The sequence below is a fragment of the Chiloscyllium plagiosum genome, chromosome 28, assembly GCF_004010195.1.
Source record: "Chiloscyllium plagiosum isolate BGI_BamShark_2017 chromosome 28, ASM401019v2, whole genome shotgun sequence".
NCBI classification, from domain to species: Eukaryota; Metazoa; Chordata; class Chondrichthyes; order Orectolobiformes; family Hemiscylliidae; genus Chiloscyllium; species Chiloscyllium plagiosum.
Genome location: NC_057737.1, coordinates 5163529 through 5190857, shown reverse-complemented (window position 1 = coordinate 5190857; position 27329 = coordinate 5163529). Strand labels below are relative to the sequence as shown.

The 27329-nt window shown below is 40.1% G+C and overlaps 1 protein-coding gene across 3 annotated transcripts in view; it reads left to right on the top strand.

Moving 5' to 3' along the window:
* Nucleotides 1–27329, top strand: part of med13a (mediator complex subunit 13a) — a 217668-nt gene that overhangs the window by 139464 nt on the left and 50875 nt on the right. For 2 of the 3 annotated variants that reach the window (XM_043718103.1, XM_043718105.1), the window contains exons 11-18: nt 35–257; nt 2461–2551; nt 5141–5259; nt 14009–14102; nt 17265–17482; nt 17839–18029; nt 20570–21498; nt 24548–24727. In XM_043718103.1, the coding sequence (XP_043574038.1) occupies nt 35–257; nt 2461–2551; nt 5141–5259; nt 14009–14102; nt 17265–17482; nt 17839–18029; nt 20570–21498; nt 24548–24727 (2045 nt within the window). The remainder of the gene's footprint in view (nt 1–34; nt 258–2460; nt 2552–5140; nt 5260–14008; nt 14103–17264; nt 17483–17838; nt 18030–20569; nt 21499–24547; nt 24728–27329) is intronic. The other variant, XM_043718104.1, reaches the window with a different exon arrangement.

Here is a 27329-nt window from a genome sequence, read left to right as displayed (position 1 = left end):
ACTTATTGAGTTGAATAATCTTCTTCCTTTTAAGTTTGGTGGTACACTCAAATAAGCCATTGAAGATCTCTGAAGAGCGGGTACAGGGATACATCCTGAGTCGAAACCAGTACTACAAGAGCATTCGTACAGAGGCAGACTCCAAGTCAGAAATTGATCCATATGCATTTGATGATGGCGATGAAGAATTCAGCCTGCCTGATAAGAAGGACAAGCAAGGCAACGAGAGAGATCCTGGAAAGAAACATTCACAAAAGGTGAACTTTCATTGCGATGTTTTTCAATGCATTATTTCAGGGAGTGTTTAGTTGCACTGATTTTGAGTGTGGCCATTAGGATTCGGTAAGTATGAGCATGTGTAACAGCAAAATGCTTGAACTACCATAAACTTATAACACCTAACTTTTGTCCTTTCAATAGTTCCAAATGTTTTCTGTGCATAGGAACATAGTAGTGAAATGTTGGTTATGGTTTTGTCAGTCGGTAAAAGAAACCATCTGGAGTGATGAATTGCACATTGAGTATCTTGCTACAAAATTAAAGCCGATTGTTTTTTAAATACTGGATTTTGTTTTCCCCCTCAATGCTAACAGGACTTGATGGCAACACTTTTAAATTTCCTGAGAGTGAATCACTCTATTTTAGCTTTTACTTATAATATGTTGAAGTTTTGAATCCTTTCTGCATTGTCATTATCATAAAAACATTCTCTGTTACTTGTAAATTGTGAAGCAACTGAAGTGATTTTATTTCTTACGCAATCTTCTTTCTGTAGCAAGTAACTTTTACTGATATTTCCTGTTTATTCAATGAGACTTTTTGGATCAGAGTTTCATTTTGTTTTGAAAGAAATATTTACTTTGTAAATATTGACCATTTTGAATACAGAAACTTTACAGGAAATGCCTTTTAACTTATTTGTATGGCATTTGTATTGCATAGATTTGTATTAATACCTCTTCTTTCTCCTTGAATTTAAATTATTGCATTGTACAACCTCACCACTTAAGAGTTGGGAAAATTGCTTGTTCTGTGCTGTGAACTTAGTGGTGGTTGATGCTTGCACCTCCATAGGACAGGTCCGACTGGTTATTCCTTGTCTGCCCCTGAGTCTGAACAGTTGCTGTTTTTGTTCATTGTTCTCAAAAGTGTCATTGGTTTTATGAAGGTGATTGTCAATGAATTAAAATTCATTTAACAAAAATCTTGAGTTGTTTAGGGCATTCTGTGGACTCAGGATGTTTCAAAGTGCATATGGTCACTCTATTTTAAAGTGTTAACATTTGTCTTGTAGGCAAGACTTAGTGGTCAGTTTGTTAAAAATCCTACAGGTGACCTAGGAAGTAATAAGTTGATTATTTTCTTGAAGTATTTGATGTATGTAGACTTCAGCAATAATAATAGATTTTAAAACAAACTGCTGATGCTGGACAAGCAGGTGGCTGGAAGCGCACAGCAAACCAGGCAACATCCTGGAGAAGAAAAGAGCTGAAAATGTGTTGCTGGAAAAGCGCAGCAGGTCAGGACATCCCAGAACATCCTGGAGAAGTCAATGTTTCGAGTATAATCACCCTTCTGCAGTCCTGTGTTGTCCTGTTCTCTCCTCCTCCCCCCCCCCCCCCCGGTGAATTCTGGGATGAAATTAACATGAGGGTGAACATTTTAAGTTGCATTCATTGTGGGAACAGAGTCCATATGATTCAGGAAGGCCAGGGATGATATGTTGGAAGGAATAGCAACTTTTAGGTTGGCAGCAGTTTTCAAAAAACCAGTGCATGTATAATTTCATTTCGAATTGGAAACACATATATTGACCATAATTCCATATCATGTTGTGCTGCCCAGTAGCTGCTTGTACTTCTGACATAAGTTGATGGTATTGGCAAAACTAGCAAAAGATTTTAGAACATTAAAGAAAAAATGAAATTGAAAACACTGTTTGTGAAATGTATAGTTTGTTAGTCTATAGTAATATTAGTTATGAAGTTTAGATTTTGTTAATGAAAATTATTTTGGTTGAATTAAATAAAACACCGTTTGTAAAGTTCACTTGTGCTGACAGGGCTTTTGCAGGCTGTGGCATGATATACAAGAAGAGGAGACTGGTTGTTGTTGCTGTTTTCAAAATGTGGAGACATAGTATTACTTGCTTTTTCTCTGGCCTCACTTCATCAGTCTCTTAATTCTTCCATTTCACTCACTGTTTCTTTTGAAATTTGACCTTCAGCCTCAACCTGTCGTGTTCTCAAGGGAACTGCAGGATGTATAAAATGTGTGTAAGTAATTTTAGTTAAGAAAAGTCTCCTATTTCTGCACTTCACCTATCAAATTTGTTTGCTTTCATTTTAATTTTAGTTAAAAGCCTCCTATTTCTGCACTTCACCTATCAAACTTATCTGTAAGTCTAATATCATTAGGTAGGCATTGGCATGTATGTAAATTTCGGTTTCTGTATTACAGGGGGACAATGACAGTATTGGTGTATCCCATTCAATGTTGCCAGCGGAAGGAGAGGATGCCATGTCGATATTTAATTCTGGAACAAAACTAGGTATAATTTGTATTTATTAATTATACTTAATTGTATACTGGTCATGGGTATTAATTGGTGTTTTTTTTGTATTCTTGAATAAATGAAAACAGACAAACTGATGGTTAGGTTAAGTGGTGCATGTTTGTCATTGTATTTCTCTAAGAAAATTATGTGTGAATTATCTCCATTTCTATTCTTTATCACCTGGATTTCTGGAATGGAGCATAGTTGATAGGTGCCTTCTCCTCTGCCCAATAAATCATTATCTCGATGACCAAAAAAAAAGATATGGAAGGGTATTATGTATTGTGTGTTTTGTTTGAAGTTGTTTTAACATATTACAAAAATATGAAAAATGCTGCAGGCCACCCATTATATATTTTTAAAAAAAATGTCTGAAACAATTCCTTTTTCCCTTCAATGATCAATCTTCTTCATAAATGCTGCCTCTGTATTATGCAGCAGCATGTTGAGTGTTTGATTAGATTAGATTACTTAGTGTGGAAGCAGGCCCTTCGGCCCAACAAGTCCACACTGACCCACCGATATGCACCCACCCATACCCCTACATTTACCCCTTCACCTAACACTACGGGCAATTTAGCATGGCCAATTCACCTGACCTGCACATCTTTGGACTGTGGAAGGAAACCGGAGCACCCGGAGGAAACCCACGCAGACTCGGGCAGAATGTGCAAACTCCACACAGTCAGTCGCCTGAGGCGGGAATTGAGTCCGGGTCTCTGGCGCTGTGAGGCAGCAGTGCTCGCCACTATACCACTGTGCCACCGTGCCGCCCACAGAAGTTTGAACCATGTATGCATATTGGTTTTGTCTTTCCAGAACTAGGAATTAAGAAAATTACTGATGAATGGGTACCTGACATACTCATCAACACTTGATCAGAATTTTTTTTGTGTATGTTTGGTTGCGGGTAGGCTTGTCATATTTAAAAATGCCGAGGGGGAATTTGTTTACATATTGTCCGTTTTATACCCTCATCTTTGCAATCTGCCCTCCCCTTATTTTGATATGGTAATGGTAACGTTGTTCTTCTATTTTAATTTGAACAGCTGTTTAAGTGAATGATTAGATTAGATTCCCTGCAGTGTGGGAACAGGCCCTTCAGTCGGTGTGGACTGGCTGGGCCGAAGAGTAACCCACCCAGACCCCTTTCCCTCTAACTAATGCACCTAACACTATAGGCAATTTAGCATGGCCAATTCACCTGATCTGCACATCTTTGGACTGTGGGAGGAAACCAGAGCACCCGGAGGAAACCCACGCAGACACTGGGAGAATGTGCAAACTCCACACAGACGGTCACCCGAGGCTGGAATCTAACCTGGGATCCTGGTGCTGTGAGGCAGCAATGCTAACCACTGAGTGAGCCACCGTGCCGCCTGTGATGTCTGCTTCTGACTGAAGGAATTTTCTTTTTCAAAATAGTCGCCATCTTGTATTCATGAGAAACTGAGTTTTGGGGGTAAAGAGCTATTGCAATAGTTGGGACTCCCCAGGTAGCAGATGGAATGCTGATTTTACACTTCATTTATTTATTGCTCATTGATCTCTCAACAGATGTTCAGTTAAAATTTGATCCCTATTCCCTCCCCATGATTCTGCATTTTGGAGATAATTTAACAATATAATCATGTGAATCGGGTTGGAGAGATGATGATTTTCCACATCTAAATTTAATAAATGTCAATATAAAAGTGCATTTAATTTGATTTGAAATGTGACCTCATTCCCATTTGGAAAAGAAGATGCTGTTATCCTGATTTTATTTTAGTTTGACTGTATAATTACCTTCATCTTTGTAAAATGTATATGCTGGATACTGTTTGAAGGAGGTGACATTGATAGTTTCAGACCTTGAGTCATTATTTTCTTTTATTATTCATTCATATGATGTTTGCATTGCTGGCTAAGCCAGTATTTATTGTCCATCCTAATTACCAGGAGGTCAGTTAAGAGCCAACCACTTTGCTATGGTCTGGTGTCACACTTAGGCTAGACCAAGTAAGGGATGGCAGTTTCCTGAAGGACATTAGCATGCCATTACCTGAGTCTCTAGATTAGTATTCCAATGATTATACCACTAGGCCATCACCTCTCCCTTAACAAAGCAACATTGTCATTTTGGGGTTCTAGGAAAGATGTTGAAACAATGGAGTAGACTGTAGAAAATACAAACATAAAGGTAGATTTGAAGAATTAGTAAATGTCAAAATAGAGGAGCTTCCTACTTTTAACAGTACTTTCAAAACATGTTTCAATGAACAAAAATATTTGGGTTTGTCTTTACTAGAGGTGTTTTAATACAAGTCCTGAAATTTATAACGGTAGAGTAGATAATCACATCCTAAAAACAGTTTTTGAAGGATCTAGAACAATGTTTCCTAACATTCCCAGGATTCTCAAGGTATTTTACATCCAGTGAAGTGATTTAGAAGTTTTATGTCAATTAGTTCATTTTTCACAAATGCAAGACATTTTTTGGTAATTTACTGTATTTGGCACTTACCACAACCAGCAAAGTTTAAAGCAATCTAAAATATTAAACATTTATGTTTTAATAGATTCTCTCTTTTTAAATTGCAGATGGACAAAGATCGCCCACACACAGTCGGACTGCATCCACAAGCCTCATGAATGAGGTTGATCTGGTTGTCTCGTATAAAGATCTTGACAATCTGTTTGATGATGATGATGAACTTGGGGTAAGTTATTTTGCCCAGTTTGAAATGTTTATTTTCATGACTTTTTGTTAGAAGGCTTTAAACTAGGTTAAGGTGAGAGGGTGTGGAGGGAAAGAGGAAATGTAGATATTTCAAAGCAAAAGGATATGTTGGCATTGCAGGCCAACTCTTTTAGATCATGATACCCTGAATGTACAACATATAAAAATAGCAGCAAACTGGATCAAAGGGGAACAGTATGATACGGCAAAATTAAAGGCTCAGTACTTAAATGAACATAGTATTTGAAACAAAAACAAATTAATGGCACAAGTAGAAGTTAATGGGTATGATCTTCCCGCCATTTCCATGACATAGTTACAAGGCTATCAAAGCTGAGAACTAAATATTCAGGAGTATGTGACTTTTTGAAAGATCAAGAAGGAAGGAAGGGATGATGGGTAGTTTTTTTGTACTAGGTGTAATATGTGTGTTGGCAAGAAATGATTCTGCATCAGAAGATGCAGAATTCAGATAGATGGAGATAAGAAATAATAAGGGGACGAAGATACTGATGGGATTTGTGTATAGATCCTCTAATATTAGGTATACTGTATGATATACTGCATCAGGATTTAGTGATAAATAATGATTTGTAATGTTATTAAAAAGGTAGTATATTAGTTATTGGTGATGCTAATCTTCATTAGATTGGGAAAATCAAATTGGCAAGGTAGTCAAGAGAAAGATTTCAGTGTATTTTGGGACAGTTTCCTTGAACAATATATTGCAGATCCAGTTAGGGATCAAATTATAAAGCAGCTAGAGATAGATAAACTCAGCAAGTCTGGCAGTGTCTGTGGAGAGAAAAGTGTTAATGTTTCAAATCCAGTTCTGAAGATGGGTCACTGGACTCAAAAGTATTAACTCTGTTTTCTCTGCCAGACATTGCGTTTCTCCAGCAATTTCTCTTTTTATGTCGGGGTCAGGTTATATTGGACCTTGTGATGTCTAATAAGTAAGTATTAGAATAAAAATATTAGAATCTTAGAGTAAAAGATTCCCTCGCTAACAGTGACCATAATGTGGTAGAATTTAGTATACTGTTTGAGAGTGAGACATTTTGCTTGGGAAAAACTGTTAAACTTAAAGAAGAGTACAAAGAAATGAGGCAGAATTAGCTGGGAAATGGATTTAGTAGAAAAGATGGTTAATGAAAAGTAGCAGCTGTTTTAAGAAAATCGCTTATGACTCACATCAAATCTCTATCCTAGTCAGGAAGAAGGATTCCAGGAAGGGGATAAACCAACCATGCTTAAACAAGGAAGTTGATAGCATCAAGTTGGAAGAAAAAAAAATACAATTCAAATGAAATTAGCGGTGATACAGAGGATTGGAAAAGTTAACAAAAGATCACCAAAAAGAGGGAGAAAATAAACTACTAGTAATATCAAAGTGGAGTGTAGGAGTTGCTTTAACTGTATAAAAAGGAACAAACAGGCCAAAGTGAACATAGGCCCCATTGAAAATGAGGCTCAGGAAATAATGGAGAACCTGGAAATGGCAATGTAGTCTAATAAAAACTTTGCAACAGTCCTTTTTGCAGAAGATACTATTAGCATTTAAAAAATACTAAGTAATCAAGGGCAAAAAGCGGAGACGAAATAAATGAAATAACTATCATTAGAAGAAAAAGAGTAGGGAAACTAATAGGTTAAAGGCAGATAAATTGTCTGGACCTTGTGAGTTGCATTCTAAGGTATTAAAGGAAGAAGTTACAATAATAAGGGATGCGTTGGTAGTAATCTGCTATAAAATATATATTTAGCAGAGCGTTTAGAAATGCATTTTATAATCAAGCAGAGTCAGCATGGCTTCATGAAGGAGAAATCATGCCTGATTAATTTATTAGAACTTTTGAGGTAATGAACAGGATAGATAAATGGAAATCAGTAGGTATCATATATTTAGATTTCCAAAAGGTGTTCAAAAGGTACCAAACAAAACATCCTTAAAAGAATTAAGAGCCCAAAGTGTTGGGAGAAGCATACTAGCATAGATAGAAGATTGGGTAAGAAATAGAAGGCAAAATTGGGATAAGGGATCATATCTTGCAAATATTGTCGCAGACACCACCATTATTATTCCTAGGAATGTCCTGTCCCATCAGCAGATCAAACCCAGTCAAGATGGTGGCATTTAATCAGGAGGGAGTTGACCTCTGAGACCTCAATGTTGACTCCGGACTCCATGAAGTGTCATTATTCCACATCAAACATGGGCAGAGAAACCTCCTGCTGATTCCCATCTATCTCCCTTTGCATCTTAGCCATAGCTGATGAATCATTATTCCGCCATGTTGAGCAGTGAGGGTGGCCAGAGTACAGAGTGGCTCGGCATTACAACTGTTGGCCTTTTTTTTTTGTTATTGACCCTTGGGATGAGTGTCGTTGGTTGGGCCAGTATTTATTGCATGTCCCTAGGTGCCCTTGTGAAAGTTGTGATGAGCTGCCGCCTTGAGCCGCTGCAGTACATTTGGTGTAGGTAGGTCCACAATGCCGTTAGGGAGCGAGTTTCAGGATTTTGGCCCCGTGGCACTGCAGGGATGGTAGTATGTTACCAGGATGGTTAGGCTAGTGAGTGGCTTGGAGGGAAGCTTACAAATGGTGATGTTCCCATATACCTGCAGCCTTTGTCCTTCTAGATGGTTGTGGTAGAGGGTTTGGAATGTGATCTGGTTGAGTCTTAAAGGACATAACTGCTAGACTGGATTTGTTAATGGGTGGTGAAGGAGCAAGAGAAAAGCATACTTGACCACCTCATCCCCATTTTGACTGCTGCAGATGCATCAGTCTGACAGTATTGACCTAGTAACTCAAGACAGGCTATCAAGGAGGCGCTCTGGGCCATCAACATTAGCAGAATTGCATTCATGTTCTGAAACTTCATGGCTTATCCTTTTTCCTTAGAGTCATAGCTTTTACAGCATAGAAAGAAACCCATTGTGCCTGTACTGATCAGCAAGCATTCATCTATTTTAATCCCATTTTTCAGCACTTGGCCCATAGCCTTGTGTGTTATGACATTTCAAATGTTCATCTAAATGGTTCATAAATATCTGGAGGGTTTCCACCTCTACCACACTTATAGGCAGTGAGTTCTAGAAATATACACACTGATTTTTTTTTTACTCCTCACATTTCCTCTAAACCTCTTGCTCTTTAATTAAATCTGTGCCTCCTGGTTATTAACCCCTTTTAACTGAGGGGAAATATTTCTCCCTATCTACCCTGTCTGTGCCCCACAAACCTTTGTACAACCCTATAAGATGCCACCTCCCCCGAACCTTCTCTGCTCCTCCAGTGGTCCACAGCATTACGGGTATCACTCTTCAGTCAATTCAGATCGTTCCACGTGATATCAAGAAATGGTGGAGATACTGAATACTGCAATGGCTATGGGCCCTCACAACATTTCGGCAATAGTACTGAAGACGTCTACTCCAGAACTTGTCACTTCCCTCGCCAGCTGTTCCAGTACAGTTACAACACTGGCATCTACTTGACAATGTGAAAAATTGCCTTAAATATGCCCTGTACGTGAAAAATGGAGGCAGTTACTGCACTATCAGTCCACAGTCAATCATCAAGAAAGTGATGAAAGATGTCATTAAAAATGCGAGCAAGTAGCACGTGCTCAGTGAAGCCCAGTTTGTGTTCTGCCAGGACCACCCAGCTCCTGACCTCATTACAGCTTTGGTTTAAACATAGACAAAAGACCTGAATTCCAGAGATGAGGTGCATGTGACATCCCTTGACATCAAGGCTGGTCAAACCACATTTGGAATATTGTGCACAGTTTTGGGACTCCTATCTCAGGAAGAATGTAGTGGCCCTGGAGCGTGTTCAGAGGAGGTTCATGAGAATGATCCCAAGAATGAACATCTTAACATATGAGGAACATTTTGAGAAATCTGAGTCAATACTTGATGGAGTTTAGAAGGATGAGGAAGGGTCTAATTGAATCTTACAGAATACTGAATGGCCTGGACAGAGTAGTTGTTGGGAAGATGTTTCCATTGGTCGGAGGTACTAGGATTCATAGGCACAGCCTTAGAGTTTTAGACAGAGATAAGGAGAAACTTTTTCAGCCAGAGAATGGTGAGTCTATAGAATTTATTGCTACAGGGGTGGCACAGTGGTTAGCACTGCTGCCTCACAGCACCAGAGACCCAGGTTCAATTCCCGCCTCAGGCAACTGACTGTGTGGAGTTTGCACGTACTCCGTGTCTGCGTGGGTTTCCTCCGGGTGCTCCGGTTTCCTCCCACAGTCCAAAGATGTGCAGGTCAGGTGAATTGGCCATGCTAAATTGCCCGTAGTGTTAGGTAAGGGGTAAATGTAGGGGTATGGGTGGGTTACGCTTCGGCGGGTCGGTGTGGACTTGTTGGGCCGAAGGGCCTGTTTCCACACTGTAATGTAATGTAATCTAATCTAATCTAATGTAATGTAAAAAGAAGGCTCTGGTGGCCAGGTCATTCGGTATATTTAAGATGGAGATAGATAGGTTCTTAAGTATCGAGGGGATCCAAGGTTACTGGGAGAAAGTGGGAAATTGGGGTTGAGAAACATATTGGCCATGATTGGCAGAGCAGACTCAATGGGCTGATTGGCCTAAGTTTTGCTCCTATGTCTTATGGACCAAAACTAGCATCAAGGAGCCGAGCAACACTGGAGTAAAAGGGAATTGGGGGAAACACTCTGCTGGTTAGAGTTCTACCCAACACAAGAGAAGGTGGTAGTGGTTGTTGGAGATCAGTCATCTCTGCTGCAGGACATGTCTGCAGGAGTTCCTCAGGGTAGTGTCCTAGGACTCTCAACCTTCAGCTGCTTCTTCAATTACCTTCCTTCCATCATAAGGTCAGAAGTTAGGATGTTCACCAATGATTGCACAATGTTCAGCACCATTCACAACTCTTCAGATACTGAAGCAGTCCTTGTCCAAATGCAACAAGATCTGGACAATATCCTGGCTTTGGCTGACCTGTGACAAGTAATATGTGCGCCACACAAATGCCAGGCTATGACCACCACCAATAAGAGACAATCGGACCATTGTACCTTGACATTCAATGGTGTTACCATCCCCACTACCAACAGGCTGAGGGTTACCATTGACCAGAAATTCAACTGGACTCATCACATAAACACTGGTTATGAGAGCAGGTCAGAGGGTAGGACTACTGTGACGACTATCCCACCTCCCAAAGTCCGTCCACCATCTCCAGGGCACAAATGGAGAGTATGATGGAATACTCCCCACTTGCCTAGATGAATGCAGCTCCAACAACACTCAAGAAGCTTGACACCATCCAGAACAAACCAGCCTGCTTGATTGGTACCACATCCACAAGCATTCGCTCCCTGCACTACCGACGTTCAATTGCAGCAGTGTGTACTGTCTGCAAGATGCATTGCAGAAATTCACCAAAGATCCTCAGACAGCATATTTGAAACCCATAACCACTTCCATATAGAAGGACAAGGGCAGTAGGTATATTGGAACACCTCCACCTCCGAGTTCCCCTCCAAGTCACTCACCATCCTGATTTGGAAATATATTGTTGTTCCTTCAGTGTCCCTGTGTCAAAATCTTGGAATTACCTCCTTAATGGCATTGTGGGTCAATCCACAGCAGGTGGACTGCAGCAGTTCAAGAATGCAACTCACCACTACCTTCTGAAGGGCAACTAGGGACAGGTAATAAATGCTGGCCAGCCAACGATGCCCACATCCCACAAATGAATAAATTAAAAATCAGCAAAAGGACCGCAGCCTATCTATTCACTCCAGTCCATGCAACATCTTTGTAAATCTCTTTTGTACCCTTTCTTGTACTACTAGTGACCAGAACTGCTCAAGCTGTGGCCTAACTAATGTTATGTACAGCTCAATCATAACTTCTTTGCTCTTACATTCAGTGCCTTGACTAATAACGGCAAGAGTCCCATTTGCCTGCTTGACCATCTTATCTACCTAAGATTTCTTGGCTGTCAGAGTTGGCGGTACAGAGTCATATCACCATCCTTAATTGCCTGCTCTCCAAATGCTTCTGGGTAAAAAGACCCTTGGTGAAGTTCAACTTAAAAATAAACCCGGTATGTAACTAGAGTCAGCATAGTATTGAGAATAAAACAAGAATACTGCTGAAAGTACTCGGCAGGTCTGGTAGCAGAAGTGTCAGTGTATGATGAATTCTTATTGGACATGAGCTCCAGCATTGTAAGCAGCTAGACTTAAGTACTTAGTATTAAGAGGCAACAATTTCAATTTACTCTAACAGTTTAATCAAAAATAAATCATGTTTTATAACCATATGTACAAGTTTTGCTCATTGAAGATCATAACTGTAAAAATTAATTACGAAAGCGAATTTACTTTAAATTTGTTTGGAAGAGCAAAGTCTTATAGGATAGTACAGGATGTGGCCATTTGTCCCACATGTCCATGTTGGCTCTATGCCAGAGTAACTCAGCAAGTAATCAAAAAGCCACAATTGAATCTGTCTTCAACACATTTACAGGTTAACGGATTCCAGATTTGAGCCACCCATTGCATGCATTTTTCACCATGTCAGCATATATTAAATAAAATTATATGCAGTAAATGCAATTGATCATGTTGCAATTTATGTCAAAGCAATCAACTTATGGGCGGTATGGTGGCTCAGTGGTTAGCACTGCTGCCTCAGCGCCAGGGACCCAGGTTTGTTTCCATCCTCAGGCGACTGTCTATGTGGGGTTTGCATATCCTGCCTGATTCTATGATTCTACCTGTCTTGCTACTTTCAAAGATCTATGGATATACACACCAAGGTTCCTCTGATCCTCTGCTCAGTGATCCAATCATTCAACATGTACTCCCTTGCATTGTTAGTCCTTCCAAAATGCATCACCTCACACTTATCAGGATTAATTTCCATTTGCCACTGTAATGTCATCCTGTAGGCTTTCTTCTTTGCTATTTGCCACACCATTTATTTTTGTGTTCCTGTGAACTTACTGGTCATGCCTCTTGTATTCATGTCTAGATCAATAATGTATACATCAAACAAGAAGGGACCCAGCATTGAACCCTCTGGTATACCACTGGATACATACTTTGTGACAAAGACCCTTTCGACCCTCTGCTTCCTGCCACTGAGCGAGTTTTGAATCTAAATTGTTCTGGTTTCATGCATTCTTAACTTGTTAACCAGAGCTGAAAATGTGTTGCTGGAACAGCGGAGCAGGTCAGGCAGCATCCAGGGAACAGGAGAATCGACGTTTCGGGCATAAGCCCGAAACTTGTTAACCAGTCAACCGTGCAAGGCCTTGTCATAAACCTTACTGAAGTCTTTGTAGACTTTGACAACTGCACTATTACTCATTTACAAATGTCTTTACTGTCTCAAAAAATTCAGTCAAATTCAACCCCCCTACAAAGCCATGCTGACTATCTTTGACTGGCCCTTGCCTTTCCAAGTGGAGTTTAATTCTGTCCCTCTTTTATTTTTAGTTTCATTACCACAGATGTTAGATTCAGTGGCTTGTACTTTCCTGTTTTACCCATGCCATCTTGCTTAAATAATAGTACCACATTCCAATATAACTCCCACAGTTGTATACCAATCTTCAACTTCTCCAATACCATGAAGCCAGGACATCAACCCTGGTTCAATGAAGAGTGCAGGAGGGCAAGCCAATAGCAACACCAGGTATACCTAAAGATGAGATGTCAACACATTGAAAATACACTTCTTTATGTTGTGTGGCACTATCGCTGTACTAAATGGGATAGAACAACTACAGCAACTTGAGACTGGGCATCCACCAGCAGCAACTGAACTGTACTCACAACACAATCTGCAACCTCATGGCCCAGCATATCCTCCATTCCATCATTACATCGTACCAAGGGATCAACCCCGCGTCAATGAAGTGTGCAGGAGGGCATGTCAGGGACAGCACTAGGCATATCAACAAATGAGATTTCAATCTGAAGAAGCTACAAAAGAACAACAAACTGGCAAGTATCAGAAAAAGTGATGGACATTTTAAAACCATGCAGTGGAGGAGATGGCTTCATAAATATCTACATCCTCTATGATTAAAGAGTGCAGTACATCACTGCAAAAGATAAGGTTGTGAAGCCTTTATTAACAATCTTCAGCTAGAATTGCCAAGTAGATGATGCATCTCTGCCTTCTCCAGGGTACATTCTCCCTGCATCTAGCCTGTCTAGCCCTGTTAGAATTTTACATGTTTCAGTCAGATCCTCCAGAGTTCCCAAGTGTCACAGATACTGGTCTTCAGCCAATATGATTTAATCCACATATCAAGAAACTGCTGGAAGCACTGGAGACTGCAAAGACTGGATTTTTCCAGGTCTTGCTGCATTTGAACATGGCTTGCTTCAAATCTGAGCTGTTGTAAATGGTGTTGAATATTGAGCAACCATCCTTACTTCTGATCAATTGTGAGCACTGTTTGATTGTTTTATGGGATATTTGCAAAATAATACATTATGAAATTGTTTCACTAGAAGTTTTAACATTTTTCCTCAAGTCAACATGATAATTGTCTTTACTAAATGTATAAGAAACTTCAAGAAAAATGTTCTTGACAGCATTAGAGTTTGGACATTTAACTTTATGAGCAAATTGGTCTGAAATTTTATCAGTCTCCTGATTGAAGTATTAGTTTTGGGGTGTCAAAAATCATTGATATTAATTTATCTAATTACTTTTGTTCAGCAGCCTGGTTCTCGAAGTGCACTCGTTGGATCAGATGAGAAAATCGGCAACAGGGATTCGAAGGCTGGACCTTTTGACACATTCCCTTGTATAAGTAAACAAAATTATGTTGAAAAAAATAATTGAGAATAATCCAGTGTCCATTTTGTTTGTCATCATGATTATGAAAGTTGTACGTTTTAACAAAAAAACCTTTGTGCCTTTCGATCGACATTCGAAAGTGGGGCTATAATTATTCATTTAAAATTGATGGTTTTTGCAAGATTAATCTGTATTTGGTTTAAAACAGCTGAGAGCATTTGTTTAAGGCTTTGCTTGTTTGTTTGTACTTCCAGCTGATAGAAACATATAAACATTTCCAGATCTAGTTTCTTCAAGCCAGCTCCACCATTCAGCATGATTATGATTGTCTGTTTGCTTGTCTCAGTGTCATGTTCTCACTTTCTTTCAAAGCCCTTGATTCCTTTAATGCTTAAAAAAAAATCAGTCTCTTGAATATTCTGACCTCGGCTCCCCAGTCTTCTGTGGTAATGAATTTCACAGGTTGATCTCATTGTTTTTTTTCATCTCCTTCCTAAGTGGCCTACCTTGTATCCTGAAACTGTGACCCCTGGTTCTAGACTTTCTAACCAGGGGAAAAAGCCTCCCTGCATTTAGCCTATCTAGTCCTGTCGCAATTTTACATGTTTCAATCCGATCCCATCTCAATCTTCTGAACTGTAGTGAACAGTTGAACCAATCTTTTCTCCTAGGGCAGTCCTGCCAGTCCTGCAAAATGAACTTTCGCTGCACACTGTGGCAAGTGTTTTTCCCTCTTGGAAAGGGAGATCAAAGCTGCACACCGTATTCCAGGTGTGGTCTGACCAAGTTCCTGTACAACTGCATTAAGACATCGTTACTTCTGAACTCAAACCTTCTTGCAATAAAGATTAAAATACAATTTACCTTCCTCGCAGTTTGATGCGCCTACCTGTCCGCTTTCATTGACTGATGTACATCCGCATTTCCCAATATATCACCATTTCAATTATGCTGTGCCTTTCTGTTTTTCAAACCAAAGTGTATAGTTTCAAATGTATCCATGTTGTACCGCATCTGCCACGTTTGCTTTCTCACTCTGTTTGTCCAGATTGTTCTGAATCCTCTTTATATCCTCCAGTCAATCGATCCTAGCTTTGTGTCGTCGACTTATAAGTGTTACGTTTGGTCCCCTCATCCAAATCATTTAACTATATTATGAATAACTGGCACCCAAGCACTGATCCCAGCATTAAACCACGAGTCACTGTCTGCCGCCTGGAAAAAAAGGCCCATTTATTCCTACACCCTTCTGCTCTGTCACCCAATTCTCAATCAATATTAGATTATCACCGCAATCCCATGTGCTTTATTTTGCCCATAAGCCTCTTGTATTAACCTCTTAAAAGCATTCTTGAAATCCAAACACATCTCTTTTATGTATTCCACTAGTTACATCCTCAAACAAATCTCCAGTTGATCAATTAAGTCCGATGTTCATATCACAAGCCCATGCTGACTTTGACTTAGATTTTAGATTACATTACAGTGTGGAAACAGGCCCTGCGGCCCAACAAGTCCACACCGACCCGCCGAAGTGCAACCCACCCATGCCCCTACATTTACTTAACACTATGGGCAATTTAGCATGGCCAATTCACCTGACCTGCACATCTTTGGATTGTGGGAGGAAACCGGAGCACCCAGAGGAAACCCACGCAGACACGGGGAGAATGTGCAAACTCCACACAGTCAGTCTCCTAAGGCGGGAATTGAACCCGGGTCTCAGGTGCTGTGAGGCAGCAGTGCTAACCACTGTGCCACCGGGCCGCCCAAATTCTGTTACTACATTTCCCCACTACTGTTTGGGGTAATTGGCTTGTAATTTTATTGGTTCTCTGCTTTTCAAACATTTTTTTTTAAACATTTACCACCCTCCAATCTGTAGGAACTGCTCCAGAGTTCATAGAATTTTGGAAAATGCCCACCAATAGATCCAGTATATCCAGGGACATTTTTCTTTAATGCTGTGGGATGCAAATTAATGGGCCCTGGGTATTTGTCAGCTTTTAACCGCATAGCTCAGTGGTTAGTACTGCTGCGTCACAGCGCCAGGGATACAGGTTCGATTACAGTCTGTGTGGAGTTGGCATGTTCTTCTGCGTGGGTTTCCTCTGGGTGCTCTGGTTTACTCCCACTGTCCAAGGATGTGCAGGTCAGCTGAATTGGCCATACTAAATTGCCCATTATGTTAGGTGCATTAGTCAGAGGGAAACTGTTCTGGGTGAGTTACTCTTCGGAGGGTCGGTGTGGACTTGTTGGGCCGAAGGGCCTGTTTCCACACTGTAGGGAATCTAATCTAATCTAATTTCTCTACTTTTTTTCCACTAGTATGGATTGTCTTCAGTTTCTTCCCCTCGCTATATTTGAGTTCCCTTACATTTCTGAGAAATTATTTGTGTCCTCTTTTGTGATGATTGAGGAAGGCTCTTTTTTTATATAACTAATTTACCTAAAGCTAGAATGTTGAGTATCCTAATTGTCATGTAAGTTATATAGAGCTGAAAATGTGTTGCTGGAAAAACGCAGCAGGTCAGGCAGCATCCAGGGAACAGGAGAATCGACGTTTCGGCATAAGCCATTCTTCAGGATTCCTGAAGAAGGGCTTATGCCCAAAACGTCGATTCTCCTGTTCCCTGGATGCTGCCTGACCTGCTGCGCTTTTCCAGCAACACATTTTCAGCTCTGATCTCCAGCATCTGCAGACCTCACTTTCTTCCCATGTAAGTTATATAATTTGCTATATAGATTATTAGCATAGCATGCTCTGCCTTGGGCATCAAACCTCTGAAAATCAGAGGCTGACTAAAGAATAGTGAAATGGCCTTGAGAATAAATTATATGAAAAGAAATGTTGAGGTGTGGTTGAATGGTTATTTAAATATTTTATTTAACCTATTTTTCTAATAAACCTATTCAGAGATGTAAATACACCTCTGGAACAGGTGGGACTTAAACCCAAGTCTCTTGGTCCAGGGATAGGGACACTGCCACTGTGCCACAAGAAGGCCACTGGATATTAAAGCTGTTCACTCAAAATTGCCAAGAGTTGACCATACTGTTACTAATTTATTATCTTCAGTTAACTTCTGTTTCGAGATTATTGTTATAATCTTGTCCTTCCCTGCCTCCATTCCCTCCCAAAAAACCTTGTTCTGAAACTAGTTCTTTCGTGTAGGTTCTGCAGACCTGCAGCAGATGTTTCCCACGCCTCCATCCTTGGAACAACATGGCCCAGGCTACTCTCCAATGAATATTAATTGCAAAGAGTTTGGAAGCTTGGATAACACCCCAGGAATGACTCTGGATGGCCACCATTTTACTGCAACAAGCCTGAATCATTTCAAGATTGAAGTGGAAGAGGGAATGGGTAGTCCTAAACCTTCAGAGATTAAGGTAACAAAATTAAGATTGTGTAATTTCCAAAATCATTTTAAGGCTAACCCTAACGTTTTCAGTGGATTCTGTTATCATGAACTTTATGCATTTAATTAATTGTATGGACTGATATGTCATGTATTCATACGCTCAAAGATTTTAGTGATGTGCCTCTGATAATTTATGCAGTATTGAAGCAAGTTGCATTTATGTAGTTTATTATACATTATTTAAAGTTTTTTAAAAATCTTAAGATGGCGGAAATGAGACCAAGTGGAATGATGTGCTTTGAAGGCTGTCTATGGGGAAAGCATTGTTGTTAACCTCTGATAACAAAACTTGATCTGAAGTTGTCTTTTTTGGCCCTTCCTCAGGACTTTTCTTATGTTTATAATCCTGAGAAGTGCCAAGGTTATGTGGGGTGTACTATGTTTGCACCATTGAAAATCTTACCAAGCCAGTGTCAGCCCCCTGTAAAACTCCCAGAGGAATATCGCCCTTCGTGGACTGTGGGCAAGTTGGACCTGCTTCCTCCTGTACCTCCCATGCCATATATCCGTGACATGTAAGTTTGAGTTGCAGTTTCGTAGAGTAAGTGTGGGCATAACTGAACTCAACCGTATAAAAAGAAATCAAGCATATTGGTTCCATTGAACCAAGAGGAGATTTAAAAATTTTTGAAGTTATTATATTCTTATAGAGCAAGACTGTTTTCTATGGCTGTGATGTCAATGAATTGAATTTATTATCACATGTACCAAAGCACAGTGAAAAGTTTTGTCTTCCGAGCAATACAGGCAGATCACAGATAAGTAAATAATAGGTAAACAGCAGCAAAAACGAAGGTACAGGCGAATGCTAAGAGTTTGAGAGTCCATTCAGTATTCTAACAACAACAATAGGGTAGAAACTTTCGAAACCGGCTGGTGCATGTGTTTAGGCTTCTGTACTTTCTCCCTGATGGTAGAGGTTATAGAAAAGCATTGCCACGGTGAGATGGATCTTTGAGAATGCTGGCAGTCTTTCCTTGACAGCGGGCCTGGTAGATGGATTCTACAGATGGGAGGGTGGCCTTTGTGATTGTCTGGGCTGAGTTTACCATTCTCTGTAACAGTCTCCAATCTTGAGTGATACAGTAGCCATACCAGGTAGTGATACATCCAGACAGAATGCTCTCGATGGCGCACCTATAAAAGTTGGCAAGAGTATTCGCCGTCATGCCAAATTTCCTCAGCTGCCTGAGGAATAAGAGACACTGTTTGGGCCTTTATAACCAGTACGTCCACATGAAGAGCCCAAGAAAACTTGTTGTGGATGACCACTCCCAGGAGCTTGACAATCTCCACTTGTTCCATCTCTGTGCTGTTAACATGTAGGGAAACATGAGTAACATCCCACCGAAAATCAGTAATGAGTTCATTGGTTTGTCGGCATTGAGAGCTAGGTTGTTCATAAAGAGATCATGAATTTAAAATGTCGAGAACTGAGGTTTGAGATTCTGAACTCGCTGTGCTTTCCTGCTGGGAATAATAGCGGCTGTTAAGGGAAAGTTATATCTATATTTGAAGCAGGGAATATACAGGGAATGAGAGAGCAAGATTATTTTGCAATTAAAAACAGAAAATGTTGGAAAGACTTAGCAGCTCTGATAGTATCTGCAGCAAAAGAAACAGTTATGTTTCTGTGCTTTTTGCCAGATCTCCCCATTCCTAACTTGCTTGCTGGCAGCCTCTAAGTTCTCAACTAGTATTGTTCAAAAAGTGCCATTAGCTCTGAACTGTTATGTACAACAGATGGTGATGACGGTGTTATGGATAGACATTAACATCAATGGGAATTTAGATCTAGAACTCTTACAGAGCAGGAGCTAACGTGTATTTAGTGTACTTATAACTGAAAATTCTACAACTCTCTGCTATGCTAGCATTATAGCTGTTTATGATTTGAATCTCTCAAGATAAGTGGCAGCAACATGTCTATTTGGCTGGAGAAGTTAAGGGGTTTTTTTTTTTTGAAAAACTGGACCAATGTAAAATTTTGTCTGCTGAAACCTATTAATGAATGCAAGTATGCTAGGATCATAATACTATATACTCGTGTAACAGCCAACATAGGAATAGGCAAACCACAGCAATACCTCTATTTTAACCTAAAGTTGAATGCGGTTTTAGAGAAGATTTGTAGCTCAGGTTTGCTCGCTGAGCTGATAGATTTGGTCACCATGCTAGGTACCATCATCAGTGAGCCTCTGATGAAGGTGCTGGTGTTCTGTCCTGCTTGGTATTTGTGTGTCTTGGTCTGTTGTGGTGATTTTTCTGAGACACTGCAATGCCCAGGAACTAAGAGAAGCTGAGGAAAAACACTGTACTATGTATTCAGGAACAATGGGTACCTGATAAGTGCAGTCCGCTGATTCCTACACAACAGACCGAAACAATAAGGCACAAAGACTCTAGGTACTCTCCCATACATTAAAAACATCTCTGAGATGTCGACCAGACTACTCCGACCCTAGGCATTATGGTAGCCCACAAACCTGTCACTGCACTGAAGCAACTCCTGATGAATTTAAAGGACCCCTTACCAACACCCAGCAGAACGAATGTCACACACAAAATACCCTGCAAGGACTGCAACAAACATAGCATTGGACAGACGGGCGGGAAACGAGCCACCAAAAGACGACCAACTATCACGAGTATCCATACACACAGATGAAGAGGGACACCAGTTCGACTGGCACAATACATCCATCTTGGGGCAGGCTAAACAAAGACATGCACGGGAATTCCTAGAGGCCTGGCATTCAAACTGGAACTCAATTAACAAACATATCGATTTGGACCCCATTTACCAACCTCTCATTAAAAAGAACCAGAAGTGATATCACACACCACAACAGACCAAGACACACACGTAGCAAGTGGGACAGAACACCAGCATTTCACTGGAGGCTCACTGATGATGTTACCTAGCATGGTGACGAAACGTCTGAGAACAAATCTACCAGCTCAGTCAGCCAAAGTTACAACCTAAAATTGAATTTCAGTGCATACTTAAGTGTTCTTGTGTTGAGATTAACGAATAGCCTGTTTTATTGTCTAGAAATATTCCAAGTGTTGGAAGTGGTATGGATCAGGATTACATACAGACCTGCACACCACAAACGCATACCCCATTTGGAGTGACGAACAGTGCTCCTCCAAGTAATGGTGCTGGTGTTCTTCCATCACCTGCCACTCCACGCATCTCTGCACCAACTCCAAGGACACCAAGGACCCCACGCACCCCTCGTGGATGTGGGGGTCCAGCAAGTGTTCAGGGCTCTGTGAAGTATGAGAACTCTGATTTATATTCACCTGCTTCTACACCTTCAACTTGTCGTCCATTGAATTCAGTAGAACCTGCAACGGTACAATCCATTCCTGAAGCGCACAGTCTTTATGTGAACCTAATCCTATCTGATTCCATCATGAATCTCTTTAAAGATTGCAATTTTGACAGCTGCTGCGTCTGTGTCTGTAACATGAACATCAAAGGAGCTGATGTTGGATTGTACATCCCAGATCCTACCAAAGAGTCACAAAACCCATGCACATGTGGATTCAGTGCTGTCATGAACCGAAGGTTTGGAAACAACTCTGGGCTCTTTTTGGAAGATGAGTTAGATATTATTGGGCGAAACACAGACTGTAGCAGTGAGGCTGAAAAGCGACTAGAGGATCTCCGGAATATTTCTGTTGAACAGGGGGAAGGAGGCACCAAGGAGCCCGAAAAAGTGCCTGACGAGTTAATATTGCTACTTCAGGACCAGTGCACTAACCCCTTCTCCTCATTGAGATCAGTGGATCCTTCAGTAGTGGCAAAATTACAAACAGTGGGACCACCAGTGCGTGTGGAGGATAGAGACTATTACAGGGAATGTTACACTGCTTTGGAGCAGGGATATCAGTTTATGGACAATATGTCAGGTGGGAAGCTTGATGAAACACTTGTGAAGAACTCTTGTTTACATCTCTGGTCAAGAAGAAATGGTGAGTTACTCGTAACAGTCTGCCAGAAGTAGTGCTCGTTCATATGTTATTCAGAAATTGACTAATTTTGTTTTAAGTTAACAATTATGGTGTTTTTTTCTTAATAAGATTAATAATCTTGCACTAATTGCACTTCCCTGTTATAGTTCAAGTGTTTGTTTTCTTAAAAAAAACCTTTGGTAAGTAGAATGTTCAAACACTTTCTAGGAAATTTGATTTGAAATTCATCTAAAGAAGTGCTCCAGTTTTCTTAAAAAAAAAGTTTGAAATTAATCTGTTTTCCTTGATTATTTTGCATGGTAATATCAGACAAGCTATTCAGAAATAGTTCTAGTTTTGAACGATGCTTGAGTAGTCTTTGAAGTAGTTCCAGTTTTGGACTTGTTTCTGAACGCAACTTGAGTGCAACTCTATTGCGTTATCAAACTATATCAACCCTGGTTGCACAGATGTTTTCAACACTCGACAAGTGTAACAGCCCATTGCTGTATAGAAAAGACTACTGTAATTTTTTTTCCACTGTGGTTGGGTAACAGATTGTGGAGGTATGTTTCCTTCCTTTAGCTTGTAGAATGGTTACAGCACAGGGTACTGTTCAACACTTCATGTCTCCGTCTGCCTGCAAGACCAAACCAGCTAGTTCCACATCCCTGCCCATTCATCAGAACCATGCAATTTAAAAATTTTAGATTCAATCATGAGTTTCAAATGCATTTAACTCCACTATACTTTTTTGTACAATGCATTCAAGATTTTGACCACCTGCAATTTAAAAAACGGTTATTCTTCTTGTAATGGTTTGTTCTTTTGCCGTTAATCTTTCACCTGTACCCTCTGGTTCTCAGCCCATCTACCAGTGGGAGCACTTTCTTTCTACAATATGTTGACCCTTCACGATTTGCAAAGGTGCTTTTATTGTTAAAGAGTGGTGCCATTGCTCCAATGTTTTTTTCCATTGTAATATTTCCCCCTCCTTTTGCTTATTACTAGTTCTTAACCCTTTTTTTTAATGTTGTCTGGAATTATTCTGAATGCTGACTTGCAGTAGTTTTACAGAGTAAACAACAAAGAATGTGAAGGAAATATTGGCAGCTTTCATTTTGTGGATGTCCTAAAATACTTATTAATGTGGGAATTGTTTTTATAGAAACCTGGCAGTCAATTTCATGCCGAGGTGAGTGTCTCAAATAGCGCTGAGTTAGTTAAATAACTAGGTGGCATTTGAGAGATAATGTCAAATTAGGGCACTGCAGAATGTTTTGTGGACGATTCCTTCAAAACAATATTTCTCCTATTATGTCCTCCTTTTCAGTTCAGCAGAAGAAACTGATTTATGCTATTTCAATGATGATTTAATTTTTCAGAATGTGGTAAGATCCAGTGTTGCATTATGATGCCATCTGTAAGATCAGTCTGATGTTTGCATGGTTTTGTGTTTTTTGTAGCTGGTTTGTTAGTTGAGCAAACAGCTCTTAATTTGTAATATCCAAAATACTTTACTGTTTATTTCATATCTGGATTTTGAATAAAGTCATAGAGTCTCCCAAAACGGAAACAGCTCTTTGGCCTAACTCACCCATGCCGATCAGGTTTCCTAAGTTGAACTTGTCCCATTTGCCTGTGTTTGGCCTATATCCCTCTAAACCTTATCTATCCATCTCCCTGTCCAAATGTCTTTTAAATATTGGAATTGTACCTACCTTTACCACTTCCTCTGGTAGTTCCTTCCATATTTGCACCACCCTCTGTGGGGAAAAAGTTTTCCCTCTGGATCTTTTTAAATCTTTCCCCTCTTATCTTAAACCTATGTCCTCTAGTTTTGGATTCTGATCCTAAAAATTGCAATTAGATTGTTAATTGATGAGGGCTTATCATGTCTGTATTACTCACCTTTTTAGTTTTGGAAGGATTGTTGATGCATATTAAATAAATAGATTTATTACTCCATTAAAATAACAGACTTGTTACAACCTATGTTACAACCTTTAAAAGAAAGGAATCCCTATAATGCCAATGGGGAAAAAGTAGTGTTGGGCAAGATTTCATTTTTGTAAAAACCCAGTGTCAAATCATCTAAAGACCTAATATGGCATTGTTAAGTTTGTTAATTTCAAATAAAAATTCATGTTTTTTTATTTAAGTAATCAATACAACATACTTTTCAAGTATTTACTTGAATGACTTCCTGCACAGTTGTGGCATCACCAGTGATCTCAGTCTTTCTGGTTTGGTCTCCATTATATTTGGTTGTCGTTTTCCCATTCAGTTGTTTGACTCTCTCGTTGCATTTGCCATATTCCATCTGAAGTCGCCAGAAATTGATTAGAATTGACAATGTTAAAGCTTCTAGTCCTCCTGTCTTTTCTGTCACAACAGTTCTGATGGCACACAATCTCCAGGGACTCCCCTTGCTGATTTTAAGTAGTCCAGTGACTTCTGACATCACTAAGGCTGCAACATTGGGTTGTGTCCAGTCTATAAATCTCCTGCTTTTCTTGTCTTGAACTCTCCATCTTTTCCATTTGTGTAATATACACAGTAACACGGGCTTCTGCTATATTGTCAGAGGTTTGTTTCAATACTAGGATCTGTTCTAAGCTGCCAAACTGAATCATTCATGAAGTGCCATTTTTCTTTCCGCACTCTCAGGTTCTGAGTCTGCTAAATTACCGATCACACAACAGGCTAGGATCCTACCACTACAATTCTCTTTAGCTTTTCATTCCCATGGTAACCTCTGGTCACATTGTAATTTCTTCAAATCTGTTGATGCCATAATCAGGAAACCAATTGACCCTATTTCAGAATATGTCTCTGATCACATTGGTCTTAAAGGGAACATTGTACAAAGAGAACACAGCTTTTCCAAAAACACAAGTCATCACGTCATAAAGATTTTTTCTGTTTGTCTCTTGATGGCAGCAACTTTAGTTTTTATCATAAAATGAAACTTAAAGAAATAATTATTCTGAAGTTTTGAGCATAAGCCAACCCATATTTATAACCTCTCTTAAAAGCAGTAAACTTTTGTTGATTCTTGCTCTTCCAGCTGTGGATGTCAGCATGCTATGTTCGCAAGATCTTCTACGCCTTCTTCTCTCCCTTCAGCCTGTTTTGCAAGATGCCATCCAGAAAAAACGAGCTGTTAGGTCATGGGAGAGTATCCAGCACGTGCAGGGGCCTCTCACTTGGCAACAGTTCCACAAATTGGCTGGTCGGGGATCTTATGGTAAGCTTTTTTGGACCTTTCACTCATTACTTTTGGATGTGAAATATTTTCAGAATACATATATAACACACAAATACGGATTTTAAGGATGAAAACTACTCTATAAGAGTGGTGTTTTAAGCATATTTTTCTTATGCTCTTTTTGTCTAATTCTGAGATCCAAGCATAGCACTGTCAATTCACAATTCACTATGGCATCTCCGTTTCTTTTATTCTCCACTGATTGTTCTCATACCTTAAGTGAGGCCAGTATTTTTGAACCAGCCAGGTCCCCAAAGATTAAGATCAGTTTCTTCTCCAGTATTTGTTTCACTACTTCAACCACTTCTCATTAACAATACTATTGCCATAAATGCTGCTGTACTATTGAACAAATGCCTTGCTATTGAGACGAGTTTTCTTTTTGGCTGTGCTGGCCCTTGAAGTCTGTGCGCAGTAGTGTTGATACCAACTGCCCTGCACAGAACCTTGGAGTGGCTGCACGCACGTGCAACTGGGCAGTTTGAAGACAGCATTGGTTAATGCATGTGTTTTCAAAATAGAAACAACAGTAATGAGAATCTTAATATTGTTTGTGCATTTAAGTAAAAGCAAAGCCCTGGAGTAACTCAGCAGGCTTGGCAGCATCTGTGGAGAGAGAAACAGACTTGATGTTTCGAGTCTGATATGATCATGCTTCAGAACGGAGCTGCAGTCGAGGGAAGATACAGGGTAGATGGGGAACTTTTGGAACAGCATAAAGTCGACCAAAACCATTGTGAGTTTCAGGTGCGGTAAGCTTGAAACAAGGGTGTAGATGGGCAATGTTACAAAGGTCAGAACATATATTTGGAGTCAAATAGGACACTGGGATTTAGAGCAGTCTGGTTCAGTTCATGGTTATACCTTAAGGTGGGGATGGACATTATGATAGAGATATGGAGTCAGTGGCAGAAGCTAGAAAGAGTGACCTTGAAGTTCCCAGTGTTTAACTAGTGGAAGTTACAGTGCAAACAAGATTGAATGTTAAGCAAGTGGCCTGGTAAAGAGCCAGTAGAGGATATGACATAATTGGCAGATAAGTAGAATTGAGTGCCATTAACTTGGGTGTGGATGCTGACCCGAAGTATAGATAATGTAACCAAAGGATAGCAACCAGATGTACAAGAAAAAGGAATCCTAGTAGACTAGAAAGCAATTCAGCGCAACAAGTAAAACTGTTGCTAGAGATGGTTTGGCTACAAATAAACTGGCAAGGGCAGATCTGAGTAAGAAAACACTCTAAGCTGAACAACAATCTTAGCAATGGTGGGGGGGAAGATGGAATGTTAGTCTCTGCTAAAGGGTGTGGAGAATTTGAGAAAGGTTGGTATATTATGGTCATGCATCACATAATTTGGAAGCTTTGGAGATGGGGCAGTAGTTTTCAAGGAAGGGATAAGGTTGTGCTCCCAGGAACAGTACCTGGTGGGAAGAAAGTAGTTATGATATCGGTTACAAAAACAGAAATTGCTGGTGAAACTCAGTAGGTCTGGCAGTATCTGTGGAAAGAAAGCAGACTCTTCACTGGACTTGAAATATTAACTCTGCTTTCTTCCCATAGGTGCTACTAGATGTTCTGAGTTCTGCTAGCAATTTCTGCTTTTGTTTGAGATCTCCAGCATCCATATTTATTTTATACTGACATCAGTTACCATGGGGATCAGGGAGGAGAAGTTGCGTAGTCAGCACTAAATTAAAAGCAAAATACTGTGGATGCTGACGATCTGAAATAAAAGCACTGAGAAAAGTCCTGAGATGATAGTTTGGTTACAAAGAAGTGTCAAATTGATCTTGAAACATTAACTTTGTCATTCGGTACAGATATTTATATTGTCAGACCTGAGCTTTTCCAATATTGTTTTTATTTGGATAGTCAGCTGTTTAATTGGAATAGGATTAAGAAAGGAGAAGGTAGGTCTCCTGAACAAAATTGAAGAAAACGTGAGAGCAGATGGGAGAGTACCTGAGAGTTTGAGAAGTTGGGATTGATTTGGTCTGCTGGGAAAGGAAAGGAGGAGGACACAGCAGAGGCAGCTGAAAGAATGGATTCATTTTTAGAACATTGAACATAGAATAGAACATGGAACAGTACAGCACAGAACAGGCCCTTCAGCCCACGATGTTGTGCCGACCACTGATCCTCTTGTATGCACCCTCAAATTTCTGTGACCATATGCATGTCCAGTAGTCTCTGAAATGTCCCCAATGACCTTGCTTCCACAACTGCTGCTGGCAACGCATTCCATGCTCTCTCAACTCTGTGTAAAGAACCCACCTCTGACATCCCCTCTATACTTTCCTCCAACCAGCTTAAAACTATGACCCTTCATGTTAGTCATTTCTGCCCTGGGAAATAGTCTCTGGCTATCGACTCTATCTATGCCTCTCATTATCTTGGATATCTCAATTAGATCCCCTGTCCTCCTCCTTTTCTCCAGTGAAAAACGTCCGAGCTCAGTTAACCTCTCTTCATAAGATAAGCCCTCCAGTCCAGGCAGCATCCTGGTCAACCTTCTCTGAACTCTCTCCAAAGCATCCACAACTTTCCTATAATAGGGCGACTAGAACTGGACGCAGTATT